The sequence below is a fragment of the Vicugna pacos genome, chromosome 26 (assembly GCF_048564905.1).
Source record: "Vicugna pacos chromosome 26, VicPac4, whole genome shotgun sequence".
NCBI classification, from domain to species: Eukaryota; Metazoa; Chordata; class Mammalia; order Artiodactyla; family Camelidae; genus Vicugna; species Vicugna pacos.
Genome location: NC_133012.1, coordinates 25,260,951 through 25,278,050, shown reverse-complemented (window position 1 = coordinate 25,278,050; position 17,100 = coordinate 25,260,951). Strand labels below are relative to the sequence as shown.

Here is a 17,100-nt window from a genome sequence, read left to right as displayed (position 1 = left end):
GTAGATGCTAATTCCTGCCATGTCCCCTGCATGGACATAAGGTGGGTGCTGATGGTAAAGAAGAGTCTTACCCTCGAACACGCTTGACTAAATGTCCTTGTTCTGGAACGCAGTAGAGGGACACGGTTTTTCTCTAAGTGTATTGGTTTCCTGGTGCTGCTGTAACAAAGGACCACAAACCCAGAGCTTTAACAACAGAAATGTGTCCTCTCATGGTTCTGGAGGCTAGAAGTCTGCCGTCAAGTTGTTGGCAGGGCTGCTTCCTGCTGGAGGTTTAGAGAGAGAATTAGGCCCATGCTTGTCCCCCTGGCTTCCCATGGTCACCGACAGTCCTTGGCTCCCAGCCTCTGCCTTGTCTTCACGTGGCATTATCCCGCACATGGGCCTCTGTGTCCAAATTACCCTTTTTTTTTTTAATAAAATGCCAGTCGTATCAGATCTCGGGTTTACCCTAATCCAGTATAACCCCGTCTTAACTAATTATGTCGGCAAAGGCCCCATTTCCAAATCAGGCCATGTTCACAGGTACTGCTGGTCAGGGTTTCAGCATACCTTTTGAGGGGGGACACATTTCAACCCATAACAGAAGACTATTCTCTGTTCTGTTCTATTCATTCATTCCACAAACATTTAGTGCTCACTACATGCCAATGACTGTGGAGTTCTGTTTAATGAGTAGCTACCTTGCTTCTGGCATTAAAAATAAAAGTTTGGTTTTTGTTTCATAGGACGTGGTTTAGAAAACAGATTCCACTGCGGTTCACATGTACTGATAAAATCAATCAGAGGCTAAGCATGAAATCCAGAAGGATTAACACATGAGCCTTGGGAAAGTGAGCTGTTCCCTCGCACCTACTGTCCCCAAATCAGTTATGCAACAGGTTGGCTCCAGCCCTCAGACTCCAGGCTCCTTATCCTAAACTCTAAGAATCCAGAGTCATTCTGAGCTCATGTCCCCTCACTGCACAGCTGTAAATGTCACTGCTTCCACTGATTCTTGAATACAGTCCACTTAGCAGAGGATATTTATTTCACAAAACAATTTTGTTTCAACCCGAGAAGCAAAAAATCTTTTCCATTTATCTTTGAAAACCAGCACCCGATTTTCTCTGCTCTCCGCTTCACGTGGTGGCCAGAAAATCATCTGCCTGCAACTCATAAATTTATGTTTTATGAATCCAGCCATTCAGAGAGATTGATTGGCAGTCTCTCAGTCATAGCGCCAAATGAATTGAAGACTTAAGAGTGAATGATGCAAACAACATAAAAAGTACCTACTACACCCACCCAAATGTTGGCAATTGAAATGTAGTTTAATCCACTTGCCAGCATAAATTAAATATACCTGATTAGCTTTCAACAGAACTGAGGTTCTGTATTAAGCGTGGAATTAACGAGGCTGGTCCGTGAGAAAGTACCTGGGACTTAGATCGGGTAAGAGAAACAGAGACAGACAGACAGACTGTGACAGCTACAGACTGACACATACATATCCTTCATAATCTCCAAGATCAGGTCCCCTCTCCCCTCACGTATCTGGGACATTGTCTTTCTTTACACTACCTTGCTGGGGGCAGTAACAGTATTCTGCATTTTGTTATCGATGTTTATGTTCTTGTATTATTCTTTTTAATGATTTTGAGGCTACCTGCGTTTAGAGGCTTTTTATTCATTCTTGTGCTAACAAAAATATTTAAAATTATCTCTCTTTAATGAATGGACACCCACATGTGCATAATCCAATTGAGAGTAGGTATCTCACATAATAGGCTCCACTTATCTTCAGAAAGATGTAGTCCCCATTTTAATAAATAAGCTGCATTGATTTTAAGACCTGAAATATTCAGTGCATTTATAATATGAAATTATATAGTGTTCTGAGGGAAAACAAGTACCTACAGTACTTATTATATCAGAAAACTTTTGTCTCCCAAATACAACGTGGTTATAAAATCGAAGTCTTTGTGAAATCTGATTCAAATTTTAGATATTTCAAGTATTTCAGAAAATCTCAGCCCAGAACCTGAAATCAGTATAGTGTAAACAAATTGTTGTTGTTTTATTAGGAGAGCGGATCAGTTAATCCAGGAAGATAAGGATGATGTCATTCCATACTGCATAGCCATTGGTGATGTGAAAAAATTAGTCAATTTTTTAATGTCAAGAGGTCAGCTTAAAGAAGCCCTGCTTGTTGCACAGGTACAACCACGTAACTGCAGGGGCTGCACCCGCTGGGGGGCGGGGGTGGCACACGGGGTGGGGGTTGCATTGAATGACAGAGTGAAGTCGTAGATGGCTTCGCATCAGCCCACCTCCCGGCCTTCTTTCTCGACATTTCAGCTACACTGTCTTTGCTCTGGTCACTGAGCTCATTTTGGATCTTTAAACGTACAAGCATCCCTGAACTCTGACCTACTCTACGCTCCTGAACGCTATGTACACTTGAACCATTTACTTGGAGCTTCATGTTGGTAGTCACAGTGGAGTTCACCAGTTTTTCCTTCTCAAATTCTGAGGCTGTCTCCAAATTGTAATACAAGTTTCAAACCTGATTTAAGTATACTTCGTTCAAAACAGTGTTCTGAGATTGGTCAGTTATCCACAATTAGCTAAAGATTAATTAAAGGTTGTGTTAAATCCCAGGCTGCTTGTGAGGGAAACCTGCAAACTGTGCCTGTCTCTACACCTGAAGGATCTTGGTGTTCCGCTGACACCTGCAAGGGAGACTTCAATGAGTGAGCGACTCAGTCTTTGTTTGGGATCAGTTTTTGTGTGTGTGTGTCTGGTTTCCCTTTAGGAGCTTTTGAGGGCCGTGTCGTTTAGCCTTCTTCATGCACAGAGGACTTGGCTGTCTCATTCCTCAACCAGGCTCCTCACCACCATCAGGTACCATCACAGCATCCCTCCCTAGATGCGCAGGGAAACGCCAGGCGTGTAGACACAGCCTACGCACGATGTGTACAGCTTCCAGAAAAGCAGGCTGCATTTCAGGAGCAGCTGAGTCCTTAAAAACTGACCAAACCTGCTGGGGAGGAGGGGACAGTAAAGGTAAGATTAGTGTTTCACTGTAGACTCAGAGTAGTTAACGTCTTGGTGACATTGCTCACCATGCACGACCCAGTATTAGTGTCTAGAATTACATTAAGGCCCCTTTTAAAGATGAAGTGCAAATACTTACATTTTTAAAAGAAATGGAAATTAGGATTCTTCAGCCTTTGGACTTTTTTCAAATTTAATGTACCTTCCCCCACATCTTCTCCTAGCTCCTGTTATTACCCTAGAAAATAGGATATTTAAATGTTTAGGATGTTTATCAAGTAAAAAACGTGATCATAAAATGCTAAGCAAATAATGTGTTAGGACTAACGTATTCCTTTCTGGTCCTTTGCTGCGATCCTCTGCCGTTTCTAAACTTGGCATTTTAAAGATCTAACATAACCACCCCTATTCTGGTCGCCACCTAAATTTTGAGAAATTTCAGTTCAGCCTGTAATTTCTCTAAGGTTAGTTGCCTCTGTAGCTGCCTGAGGCATAAATTATTGAGTGTAGGATGGGAAATTCTGAGAATTGAGACTTTTCTCCTGAAATAAGAAAAATTGGAGGAGGGGGAGGTGGCTTCTCAGCTCATCTACTAAGAAAGACTGTGTTCCTGATATTTCCCCCCAGATCAGGCTTTACGCCTAAACCAAGAATATCAGATTGAAGCCTGGTTGGTCCCTTAATCAGCTTCTTGTAAAAAGGCATCAGTTCACTTTCATGACGGAGTCCTTGTTTTTGTATCGACTGTGTGTGCTTTTTCTTCCCAGACTCCTGCAGGAGGCCTGCAACGAGCTGGCAGAGTGGTATTTCCAGGAGGGCCGAGCAGTCCTGGCTGCGTGTTGCCACCTCGCTGTAGATAATATTGAGGTACAACACTGCAGACTTGTTCGTGTGAATGAAAACTCCCAAGAGGTGTCATGGTGTTTGAGGCGACGACATACGGTGACTTTCTGTGTGACATCTAGCTCTGCACACTTTCCATGCCTGAGCAATTACGTGCCTGATAAACACAGATGAACTCTACAGACTAGAAGATCTTTTATTTATCTGTTTATTTCATCACAAGATACACAGTTGTAGCAACCTTTTTTTTAACTTTAAGCGTCTCATCTTAGATGAGAAGCAGTAGTGTGGCAAGGGAGAAAATCACTGCAGTTAGACTCAGAACACCTGACTTTTGAAAGCAGTTATTTTAATGAATACTTTAGTATAGTCTTCACAAGTTATGTTTTTAAGGTATTTTCCTTTGACCTACTAATGTAATAAAGAAACCATTAAGTGCAGATACGGATTCTATTTTGCATGTATCCTTAGATATATTGGCCTTAAGGGATAACTGATCATCATTATACACTATTGAAGATGTTCAGAATTTATATATTTTTTTCTGATAGAGACTGAAGGAGACTTTGAGGATATTGCAGAGAGACTGTTATTAATTAATTACAAAAATATGAGCAAAAGTTCTAGAACTCTTGAATTCCGATCTTATAAAATTTCCCGTATGTCCCTTTATCAGCTTTTCTACCTGAGAATTGCAGTTGCTCTCACATAAGTACTTTATAGAAATACTACACTCAATATTTCATAAGGATAACTGACTGTAGGTTAATATAACTTTATCATCTTTACGAGCTTGGCGGGGAATGCTGATCCTACCCAGCATCTATGAAACTGAAGAAGTTGTTTTCTCGTTGCGCAAGCTGGCGATGGCGTACCTGATCCGTGGGAATGAACTGGAGCTGGCCGTCTCTGTGGGCACAGTCCTGGGAGAGCCTGCAGCCCCAGCCACCCACTATGCCCTGGAGTTACTGGCAAGAAAATGCATGATGATTCCAACGTGGTAAGCACTTACAAATCCAAAGAATAGTTTCCTAGTGATGGAATGAACTTTTAAAATATTGTAAGTTGCATTCCGTAAGGTGTGTTGGGAGAATATAGGAGCTCCTTTTAAATAAGAGATAAGATTGTGGGAGGAAATGGTGCAATGAGTATGAATTGATAGTAAGAACTACCATGGTCACGTAATGAAATCTCCCATCACTCATTCTGAAGTAGCCCAGTTGCAGTTCGTACTATTTCAAGGGCATAAAGCATCACGAGACGATAACATGGCCTTCTTAAAACTATTGGGACCACACATTCCCACATTTTAAATTCTGCATATCTACACTCTTTCTTGTCAGATCCTGTGTCCTGGTTCAAGGGGGAAAATACAGTCACTTTCATAACAGGGAGTAGTAAAAAGATGGCGTAGCTGGAAGCCTGGAACCCGCTCGGGCAGTGCTCTAAGGCATACCCTGGAAAGTCCCCGGGGAACCCGGGTCTGCAGCTCAGAGCGGCCGTCCCTCCCGCCTCCTCCGGGCCCTGCGCTCAGGGCAGACAGCCCTTCACCGTGGAGGAAGGAGACAGTGCTGTCGCTCAGTAGATATTTGTTGAATAAGGATGATTTTAGACATCTGTCTTCTCTTTCCTCTCTTGAACCTCGAGAGGTTTCTAAATAAGCTTATCTGTCAGGACTTTCATGTCTCCCTGCTGTCCACCCCAGGCACACACACAGCACTCTTAAGGTGGAGCTGTGCAGGCCACTGTGGACACTAGAGGATGCTGGTGGTAATCCTCGTCACAGCTCATCAACACTTCTGTCCTGCTTCCTGGGTCCCCGCACTTGACGTACAGCAACTCACCAGGCACCGTGCAGAGGGGACTGATTTGCCTCAGGTCTCAGTAAACGCTGGAACTGAGGCTCAGAGCAGCATAAATTGGCTCCAGTTTGCACTCGTAGCTACTGTTGTCGTCACTTGGGGCCACTGTCACAAATACTGCATCCTGGGTGACTTACAAACGGCAGAGATTTGTTTCTCAGGGTTCTGAAGGCTGAGAAGTTCAAGACCACAGCACGGGCAGGTCTGGTGTCTGATGAGAGCTGGCCTCCGGGCTCCTCACTGGCTGTCGTTTTGCTGTTCCCGTGGTGGAAGGGGTGAGGCTCCCTGTGGCCGCTTTCATCAGGGCACTGACCTCATTCACTGCGCTCTGCTCTCATGACCCAGTTCCCTCCCAAAGGGCCCCCCCTGCTAATACCATCGCACCGGGGGTTACAGTTCAACATAGGACTTTTGCAGGGACACATTCAGCCTACAGCAGCTGTCACACCACGTCACCCCCTCATCAGGGCTAAGTCAGGAAAAGAGCAGGGCTTCCCAGTGTCCTCTTTCATTGGCTTTGCAGGCTTCACAGTGAATCAGGAATCTCTGAGTTTTTCTAATTTTACCCTTATCTGTGATACCAGGCTCCCTACCCCCACCACAGTGTAGCGGTGGGTACTCCGCCATCACCTCACTCAGACTCAACTAAGTGTCTAATGCTGACCGTCCTCTGAGAGGACCTGGCTCCCTCTCTCAAGAACTGTGGTGGTTGCCTCAGCGGAAAGCGTGCGCTCTCACTCAGACTGTTCACTCACGAGGGTGACTGACTGTGCTAAAAGCTGTTGTCTAATTCCAATAAAAGTTGGTTACTTTTTTTAAAAAGTAAAGGCAAAAAGTAGCAAAACATAAAAAGATGACCAGGTTTCTATGTACGAGAAACCAGGATAAAGTTCAGACTCTGAAATGCATGGTGCCAATCAGGTTTCTTTCCAGAGGAAACCTATAACCCCTGTGGCTCTTACTAGAGCTCCACAAATTTAAAAAAAATTAAGATAGCTGCATTATTTCAAGAGAATATAATTTTAAAAAATTGAGGGTGGGGAGGTAATAAGTTTTATTTATTTATTATTTTTTAATGGAGGGACTGAGGATTGAACCCGGGACCTCATGCATGCTAGGCATGCACTCCACCACTGAGCTGTACTCTCCTCCGAGAGAATATGATTTTATAAACCAAGAACACTTTGTGTTTTTTACATTTACTGGTAAAAGTTTGCTTTTTCTTGGTTCTCATTGCATATTCATGGTTTTCAAATTCATTTTCTTTTTAGCTTTCCATCTGTTGGATACAGGTATTATCCAGTTTTATTAAAAAGTGTAATTAAAGTTTATATATCATTTTGTTTTCTTTTTAAAATATCAACTCTTTACCAAGAAAAATGATCACTGTTTTTGCTTTATTGTTTTACAGAATGTCAGTTCATTTATATAATTTATATAAAACCTAACTACAAAGTAATGAGAATGGTTCCTGTAACCTAGATGCAAAATCACTCATGATTTTATACTTTAAATTTGTGTAATAAATGAACTGTGGCTTTCTACAATAAAACAATAGTTAACTCAGCTAAGCAAATTAAAATGCCTGTTTAATAGTGAAATTTAAAAGTTTAGATCATTTGTCTGCTCTATATTTCCTCTGTTGGCTACTGAATTTTCAATAAATAGTGAATTAGTCCGAATGGATAAAATTAGCTAGCACTGCTGTAAATTTCACTGTGTCAGGATATAATTCTAGGGTAAGAAAGTCAGGTTTTTGTCTGAAGTTCATAGATGTTTAAGTAGAATTTTAGCACAGGTTTTTTATGCAGTATAAAACCAAATGATAATTTCTATATTCTCATGGACATTATTAAAAACTGCTATTAAATGTTAGTGTCAGAAAACATAAATTACTCTAATTTGGAACCTGTAAAAACACCCACAGATTTAATTGCCCAATGATGACAGAAGATTTGACACACACGGATTATCTCTGTTCCTGTTCTGTGCTCTATTCTTTATTAAACAGCTCCTAAATTTTCTAAAATAACTAATGTACATGAATGACCAATGTAGATTTTACTGAAGTCTTCACAAAGGAGGTGGAGGAGGATTTTGCTCTGAGTCCATGCACAGCCTTTGTGACTTAACGTGTGGAATATTGCCTGTTCTAAAGTCATGCTGCATATCTATGTATCAGTTTTGTGAAAACTGAACAATAATATTTTAACCCAATAAAATTAGTGAGGTCTCAGTTATGAGGCATAAAATCCAAACCTCCTCACCTAGTGATTTTTGAAAATGATTTTATGTACCCTATCTTAATGTAAAATTAAGTCCATACATTTTTAAATGTCTTATTTTAAAAATGATTTATTCCAGTGATTAAATCTTTAGCAACCATGTCAGAAAAGTACACTTCTATGTTTGATTCCAACCTAAAGTTTAAGAAATATGCAGACTACCCAAATATCTAAACTTAAAGTATCTAAGTATCCCCTAGATTTCATGTGCTGGAAAATGCTGGTGACCGCTGTTGGCAGGTACACCAGAAGCTGATGAGAATTAGCTCTCACGGAGTTTTCTTCATTGTTCACTCCAGAGAACATGTCTCACACTACTTAGTCTGGTTAGAGAATTAGTCTATAATAACAAAACTAACTGTAAACATGTAAAGACTCAGTTTAGGTTTTTAAAAAATATTTAGGATTTTCATAATACACTTTTCCTTCATGCCCGTTGGTTTCTGTAACCTGCATTTCTAGGAGTTCCATTGTTAAGTAGAAATCAGTGCTGTTTATGAAAACAGAAAAGCAAGGGGAGTGTGATAAGGATCTTCTTCCTTTGAAATAGCTCTAAAACGTTATTTTTAGATTTTTCCCTTCATTGAAGTTTCCCCTCTTGTGTGAATAGGAACTTGGCAGCCGATCTCCTCCTCATGACTCCTGACAGTGAACTGCAGTTAGTAAAGCTCTGTGCTTTCTGCCCCGGCTGTGCTGAAGAGCTGAACGATCTTCATGAGAAGGTGCGCTGGGGACACTAAGTGTCCTGGTCTGGGGTGCGGGATGCGATGTCATCAGTGTTGGGTTTGGTCAAATAGGGACGCCCGCAGAGAAACAGAAAAACGGTCCCCTCAGGACCCTCTTAAAAGGAGAACAAAAATTGCAACAGTAAGAAAGCATTTATGAGTTTCTGCTATATGCTTGGAACTGTTCTAAATTTTCACATCTATCATTATTTACTCAATTCTCATCAAACCCTGGAAAGCAAGGGGTGTTGTTCCTAATTTACAAAGAAAGTGAACTCAGAGAAGGTGAGGAACTTGCTTTAATGAGTTATTGGTGCAGTGACCCCCCCACTTCCCACGCCCTTTCAACTCGCATCTTGAGGTACCTTGAGGTACGTGTACGCTGACTTTTTACAAATAGGCAACTTAGGATCTTAAAAAGAATTAATGAAGCATAATGAAATTTGCATGCATTATTCTAAAGTACTTTTTAAAAATGCTCCTTTACAGAATATGGGAATTTATATAACAAGATTATATATAAAAACAACTAAAATGTTCAGCCAGAGGGAGATGGTTTATATAAATTACAATACATTTCTATATTTCAGTGCTGTTAATCCATAAAAAGATCATGAAGTTCTATTTTTACTGACATTGGTAGATGGCTATGAAACAGGTAAACAAAAAGCAGATTATAAAACTATGCACACATCATGTGCTTTTCATTTTGAGAATTAACTGTGTGTGTATTTATTGTATTTATAGCATGTTTTAAAAGATCCATACAGCTCTTTTAAGAACCCCATAGGATAGAAGTAAAGCATTTTCTCGTCTTTAACTGAAAATAACAAAATTTGTTTTGCTTACATAAGCCTTGGTTTTCCCCACAGTGGGTGAGTGGCCCTATTCATTCAGCGAGGGATAGTTGCTGAGTGTTGTGTTAATCCAGGTAGTGTGTGTGAATGAGTGTGTGTGTGTTTATGATATCGGGGAACATGCTTGTGAAAGGATAAATGTTCAAAGTTACCAATGGCTTGTGAGACTATGGGTAATTTTAACTTCTTTATACACTTCTTATTCTGTGAATCACTTTTTCAATGAGCTGTGCTTTGCTTTATAAGCATGACAAATAAAAGCTATTTTTTGTTGAGATTAAAATGCATATGGAAAGAGGCAGGAGTGTTTTGTTTTTTTAAATTATGCTTTACATTTACTGTGTAGTGTTTCAGCGTATGCTAACATTTCCTCTGAGGCCAGAGGTGGCAGTGTTGGTATTGAGGCCAAGAGAGCTAACTACTCGTCTGTGTTTATAAAACTGTTGGTGACAGGACAAGCATGGTGCCCACTGGTCTTTTCATCACACGTTCTAAAAGGATATAGTTAGAGGCACTAATGACTCCTTAGAAAGACTAGTTATTATGTGTAAAGGTGTTAATAACTCTGGACAAGTCCACAAGTAAGACTAAAACTTGTATTGAAATGTTGAGTTATATAACTTTGAGAGTTTTAAGATAGGATAAGAATTACAGGAACGATCAGCCTACTCTGTTTATCATCGTCTGTGTCACAATGAAATTTCAGTGGGATCATTTTTTTATTCCCTCTCCTCTTGGAGCTTGTATCAAAGTGAAGAAACTGTTGTCTATCTGACCAGGCATGTACCTTGCACATGGTAGTTGCTCAGTAAATAACTGGCATCAGTGAATAAAGATGGAGAAACAATAGGAAATGTCACATACATAAGAGCTCTTTTAATTTAGTTTGTCGTCATTTTGTGGGGAGAGATTGAGGGATCTAAAATACTCAATTTGCTTAACTTTAAAACACCAGAAAGTATGAAACTATTGAGTAAATGCATTAATAAATAAATTGAAGAAACCATCTTAGTAACCTAAGGGGGTGTAAAAAAACGGTGAGAAGGGACGAGAGTGACAGATCTCAAAGGAGAGGAGACGGATGACCTCACTGTGGATGAGCCACATCACCCGCTGTCACGACACAGAGTGGCTCCTGCAGTGGACGCTCGGTCTCCGCGGGCGCCTGGCTAGTGAGGCAGCAGCAAGCCGTGTACGTGGTGCTGAGCGACAGACAGCAGACTTGAGCATGGAAACGCCGACTGTCAGGAGCACATCAGAGCTTCTGCAGGAGAGAACTTAATTCCTGCCTGCATTATCAGAGCAGAAAACTTACCCGAGGGGGGAGCAAACGCTGTTTTAGCAGAAAAACAAATTATTTGATAAGATGAAGAGTATTGCTTTTCATTTCACAGTAACGAAGTTTCCTGGGCTGAGATCTCCACTTTGTGGCATTTCAGAATGTCAGAGCTGAAGCTGGGCCTTTTGTTTTTTGCCTTCTTGCTTAGTACAAAGTTGCTTTGTCTCAAGGCCAAGTGAAATTGAATTACTGTGTAGAGAACACGTAAGAGTGACATAAGAACGTACCTTTTATGTTTTCTGCATTTAATATAGTTTTTGACACTGGGATAGTTACTGAGTGTTGTGTTAATCCAGGTAGTGTGTGTGAATGAGTGTGTGTGTTTATGATATCAGGGAACATGCTTGTGAAAGGATAACTGATTTCAGCATTCCCTGCTAAATCACGTTGGCGGGTACTAATTCCAGTTTCACAATCAGGACAATTTAGTTCTACCTCTTTTATTCGATATTTGTGTGATTAAAACTACTGGCTCATTAGGTAATACCCGTTGTATTGTTATTTGATCTTAAGGATATTTCCATAAATGTATGTTCTTAGTACAAATTATTTTATTTACATCTATTTTGAGCAGCCTTAATAAGAAAAACCTACTGGGCACAAGGAATGACTTAGTACTTATATCATGGCTTTTGTCTCTGTAAATTTTAGTAACGTTATCTTCAAACCAATGGTTTTCTAGTGCAAGCTGCCCATGGTGGAGGAATGTATGCGGTTAGCTGAGACAGCCCAGGCCGATGGCAATACATTTGAAAGCGTAAAGTATTACTTGTTAAGTCAAGAACCTGAAAAGGCCCTTCCTATTGGTATTGACTTTGTCAAAGGTAAGTTTTTAGTTGGTAGAATAATTTAAAATCTACTCATTTGTTTGATATTTTCACTCATGTTGCGAAAAAGCCTTAAAGTCCAGCGCTAGTCATCCTAAATTTAAAAAGGAAAGAGATTGCTGACGGTATGGTGTCGGGGCCTGATTGTGATCTAGACGATAAAGAGCTGGACAGCACTGACCAGAAAAGAATCAGTTACATACGGTAAAAACTGGATGAACAAGCTTAGTACTATTGTTTAGAGAATCTTCTGTTTGGTTTTGCTTTGCCAGGACACATCGGTAGTTCAGACTGGAGTCTAGATACCGTTTACCCCGTTCTTGACCTACTGAGTTATATTCGTACTGAGAAGTTAATGTTGCATACGTGTACCGAGTGAGTACTTTTTCTCCAAGATGCGTAGCTGAACTTACGTAATGTTTCAAAATGGCTGTGTTGGTTTTGGTGTTCAGATCAAGAAATGAGCTCATCCTGGACACGTAGATGCACATGTAGACAAATTGTATTTCTATTTGTTGTAGTCTTAAGTGAAAATACAGAGGTCAATTGGAAACAAAGAATAAATCCTAGTGGCCCCATGTCCTAATACCTAGTGTGTGTGCAGGTACATGTGTATGTACACACAGACACACACGGACACACCTGGTGCGAATGGGGCTAGTTCAGAGCTTCGGGATGGTTTTGGACCTCATGTCCTTGGTGGTCTATCTACTGGTCATATCTCAGTATCCACGTGTGCAAAGCCTGCTAGGTTGGGGAACAAAGTGAAAGAGCTAGAAATTAAAAAACAGACAACATCCCTGAACTCAGATACCCTTTAAGGTATTGTTACCCACGTAACTAAGGCCCCCAGAGACTACATACAATCTGTGATAGAGGCTTTGGGCACTTTTGTTGCAATGCCGTGTGGAAAGGACGGCATGGCAGCTGGTGACACTTGGCAAGTGTACTCCGTGGGGACTGCAGGGGTGTTCTTTGGCCTTCCCTAGAGTCCACACAGTACGCCAGGAATCCCTCAATCTGACCAAAGGAGTTAACTTAAGGAGAAATTACGCGGAGGGCTAGACAAGGCAGAGAGAAAAGCGAGAAGGCAAGGGTTAAATATTCTAAAGACTTCTGTTTTAAATTACAGTTTGTGTTATTGTATTCATGTCTGAATAGGAGTTAACTGATGACTAAGACATCTTCAGGTTTAGAAACTTTTCTAAGCATATTTTGCTGTAAATGTCACTCATCAAAATACCGAGATACAAGTACAGTAACTATATATGAGAACAATGTTCTGTACCTCAAATTACATAATTAAAAGCATAAATATTTCCTCTTTCAGAGCTCGAAATGAGTTGCTCATTTTATGTGGGTACGTTGGTGCATTGCTGGCTATCGTAAGACAGTACCGAAGCATCGTCCCAGCACTCTATGAATACACAAGGTAAAAGCAGTTTCCCCTCCGTTCTAAGATGGTTAGTATCTCAGTGCATCCCAGAAGCGACATTCAGCACACATCCATCCATTTACTTCCTAAGCATGCGCTTTATACTAAAGCAGCAATAAACAGTAAGAATGAGAAGCGAATCAGGGTGTAAATGATAGAGACCCTAACTCTAGCATAAACACCAGGGTTTCTTGGTCTTACATCAGGACGCTCGAGGCAGGCATTCCAGGATGGATTCCATCAGGAAGGAAAGTCTCCTCTGAGGGCTGTACGCCGACATCCCACTGGCCAGTGCTGTGTGACCCTACTTGTAACAGAAGATGAGAAACTGGGTATTTTGAGCTTTCCCCTCTCAATAGTAGAAAAAGGCAAAGTCAAGAGGGTTGGTGAGTGGCAGGTAACTCACTATTTTATATTCAGGTATAACCGACCTGCAAAATACCTATATTTTCTAATAGCTTTGCTGAACTTCAGCCGTCGTGCTTAAAACTTGTTAGACTCAAAAAGAAAGTCCAGTGCCTTCCCTAAAAAACCATTTCCAAGCCTGCTGGTTCACTGAATGGCAGAGCAGGCTACACCTGAAAACGCTGAGCCTGTGGTTCAGCACTTTCCCGAGAACGCTTTGTGGGGCTGAGGATTCTGGGAGGAACGGCGCTTTCCCCTTCCCGGCCCCTTCCCCGTCCCGCCCAGGGGGAGGGCTTGTAGCTGGGGGTCTGCCGCCTAGCAGACCGAGGCAGGTCACGCCAGCAGGGCAGGGCGCTCAAAGAGAAACCTGCTTCCATGCAGGCGGCATGACCACAATTCGAAAGCAACTTTTAACCATGTTAAAATCATTATAATAACAGGATGTATCACATGGAATTCATGTTATTTAATGAAATATGTTCAGCTCTGTGTGACTTTGGTAATAATGGGGGTAAAGAGAGAGAAAATGGTCACTTGAGATAACACTGCGGATGAAAGGCAGCTTTTTTTTCGTAAGGCAGGGGAGACGTGAGAGGGGGCGTCTAGGGCAGAAGCTTGTGAGTTCAGAAGGAGAAACCCAGAGCCCCCAGTTCTGAAGGGCCGCTCCGACTTCTGACTGTACCTCTGTCGTCTGGTCCTGCTGCTTGTGTGGGTCCCCAAACCCCTCACACCCCGTTCCCCAAGTCCATCCTGCTCCTTCTCGCGCTCTCCTCCCGTCGTCCTGCGCCCGCAGCCCTCTCCCCTCCCCCGGCTCCCCTCCTCTCTGGCCTGGACGCTGCCCTTCAGACTCGCTGCCCTTTCACCTCCATGTCACACCCGGCACCAAGCGGATGCGCCGCCCAGCAGGGCCCCAGACCCAGCCCGAACTCAGAACTCCATGTGCTCAGAGTTAAATCCTCTCCACTCCTCCCGTGTTCTCTTTTCTAATGGTATCATTACACTTCTGTCACCCAGAATTCCATGAGCAGGGCCAGGATTAAGGGTTTTTCCTCACTGTCAACATCCAATTACTTAGTAAATTCCCACAGCCACACTTCTTCTCATTTTTGTAGCCCCACAGTTAGTCCTCATTAGCTGTCACCTCCGGCCGTCACCCTGTCCCTCTCCTTCCTCCCGCTGTCACCCGCCCACTATTGTGGCTGCCTTAGCCTTCCTGCCTAGCAGATGCCCCACTACTGAACAGGTAATGTTCTGAATCCTTAGTCTTCCTTGAAATTCCACAGTTGGGCTCCATCCTTGTCACCCACCACTCCAGCCAGCCTGAATTAACGTGTAATTCTCCCTGACGTTTTCCCGGTGTTCTCTCCACCTGTTTACCTGGGTTTTTCCCTCGCTCTGTAACGACGCTTTCCATAGTCGATCGTGGAGAACACCTGGGCAGGTGAAGCACTGTCCAGTGCAGAACTGTAGACAGGGAAGCTGCGTTATTTAAGGAATTTATTTGGGAGCTGGGCTACATTATCAATAAAATTTCTTAAGTTCAGTAACTTGGGCTTGAAAAACAAAGCTGCTCACTGATTTGAGACAATATTACTGAAATGTCAGGAGTATGTGTGTCAGGAAGAGGGGGTGTTTATACACTGTTCTCAACAGCTCTGATCATGTCCCAGCAGCACGATGACAACTAGCCAGAGTGACCAAAAAATGTGAATTACAGACGTGCTCCTCTTACTTCATCTGGAACATCTTGCGTCCTTTCTCTTTTCATCTCCTAAACAGCTTTTCCTTTCAAATTTCAAGTAACTAGTTCTTTGAAAAACATACTGCGTTTATAACTTAGTGTAGAACTGGGACCAGTAAATCTACAGCCTCATGATGAATAATAATAATAATAATAATAATAATAATAATAATAATAATAATAATAATAATTAGGTCTGTTTTCCAGTTTTGTGCACGTGGATGCGGTGGGTCTCTGCTGTCGCTGTTCTGCTGCTCTTTTCACACGTCTCTAGAGGACTGAAGTCAGCACTTCCGTTCCTTTCCTCTGGCTGACATTCTTCTCTCACCTGTTTCTCCTGTTTTCTTACTCCTGACACTCGTTTCTAACACGGAGACGCCCTGTACCACACCACACAGTCGCGGGATGTGGGTATCACTCAGCGTCACCCGACCAGCCCAGCCTTTCCCTGCACATCACCCACTTCACTCACCCATGTGCTCACTCACTGCGCCTGTCATCCAACCAGGATTTACTGAGCATCTTTGACTTGCCGGGGACTTAAAGACTAAATATATAAGTACACACACACATGCGTATATATTGGTATATACACATGGATTTGCCAACAACGTTGTTAAATCTAAAACTGTAGTTAGTGAAAGCTCATTCGCTTTTTTGATACCTTCGTCTTGGATGTCAGGTGTCCATTTCTTTTTTCACATCTTTCAGTCAGCTATTAAAACGTCGGAAAGTGTCGGTGCCTTTAAAAATTGAACACCTTTCTGAGGAGTTGGATGCGTGGAGAGCTTGCACACAGTCCATCAACCGGTGAGTAAACATGATATAAAAATTGGAATACAGAAGGAATCACTTAATACTATAGACAAATATTGAAAATGTGGATTTTCTTATTAAACATCTTGGCAGAATAGTGAATCTTGGTTTGTATACCATACATTCAGTAATAATTTACAGGGCTGTTCTCTCCTGCTTTTTTCAAGTCCTTCGTTTTACTATAAGTCAAGTCTAAAGTGGATTTACCACCGTGTAAAAAGGAGGACTGAATCATCATCAGGGACTGGTTGTAGTCTACCCCTTAACAATTCTGTCATTCTACAAAAATAAAAATATAATATTTGTTGAAAATATAGATCATCAGAAGAATCTCCATGTACACCCCCTTCTGAGTCACAAAGAATGGTTTATGCAACTTTACTGAAGAGGCTAAAAGAAGAACCACTCAGAGGAACTGTTGGGCCAGATTATGTGACTGGATCAAATCTTCCCAGTCATTCCGACACTCACATCTCCTGCCTCACGGGATCGAAAATCCAGGTACAGCCCGATGCCAGGCATAAATTGTTCATGTCCGTCGTTTTCATTTGTTTCATTATTTTTTGAAATGCGATCTTAAAATAAGAATAATCTGAATAAAAGTCGGTACCCATAAAAAGACCCGAGGCCAGTGAGAAAAAGCTGCCCTTAATGCTTCCATATTTAGTATAAATGGTCTCCCTCCTTAAAGTGAATTCAGAGACATAGTCATTGTTATCTGTCATCATAAAAGCAACTCCCGTAACAGGTATACTTAGTAATAAGTGATATGTGTGCTTAGTAACAAATGTTTTAAAATAGAGATGATATCCTTAGGGAAATTAAGTAAGAGACAAAGGAACAGTCAGCACAGCTACAAATGAGTGTATCTCAGGAAATTCACTGTATAGTCCCCATTTGTGTTTTATAAGCACAAAGAAAGCAGT

At 41.7% G+C, this 17,100-nt stretch overlaps 1 protein-coding gene across 2 annotated transcripts in view; it reads left to right on the top strand.

Moving 5' to 3' along the window:
* WDR17 (WD repeat domain 17) overlaps nt 1–17,100 on the top strand; it is a 75,101-nt gene that overhangs the window by 49,172 nt on the left and 8,829 nt on the right. For both annotated transcript variants that reach the window (XM_072950514.1, XM_072950515.1), the window contains exons 19-28: nt 2,067–2,199; nt 2,644–2,735; nt 3,807–3,906; nt 4,743–4,882; nt 8,640–8,751; nt 11,633–11,774; nt 12,050–12,152; nt 13,108–13,209; nt 16,070–16,168; nt 16,492–16,675. In XM_072950514.1, coding sequence (XP_072806615.1) covers nt 2,067–2,199; nt 2,644–2,735; nt 3,807–3,906; nt 4,743–4,882; nt 8,640–8,751; nt 11,633–11,774; nt 12,050–12,152; nt 13,108–13,209; nt 16,070–16,168; nt 16,492–16,675 — 1,207 coding nt within the window. The remainder of the gene's footprint in view (nt 1–2,066; nt 2,200–2,643; nt 2,736–3,806; nt 3,907–4,742; nt 4,883–8,639; nt 8,752–11,632; nt 11,775–12,049; nt 12,153–13,107; nt 13,210–16,069; nt 16,169–16,491; nt 16,676–17,100) is intronic.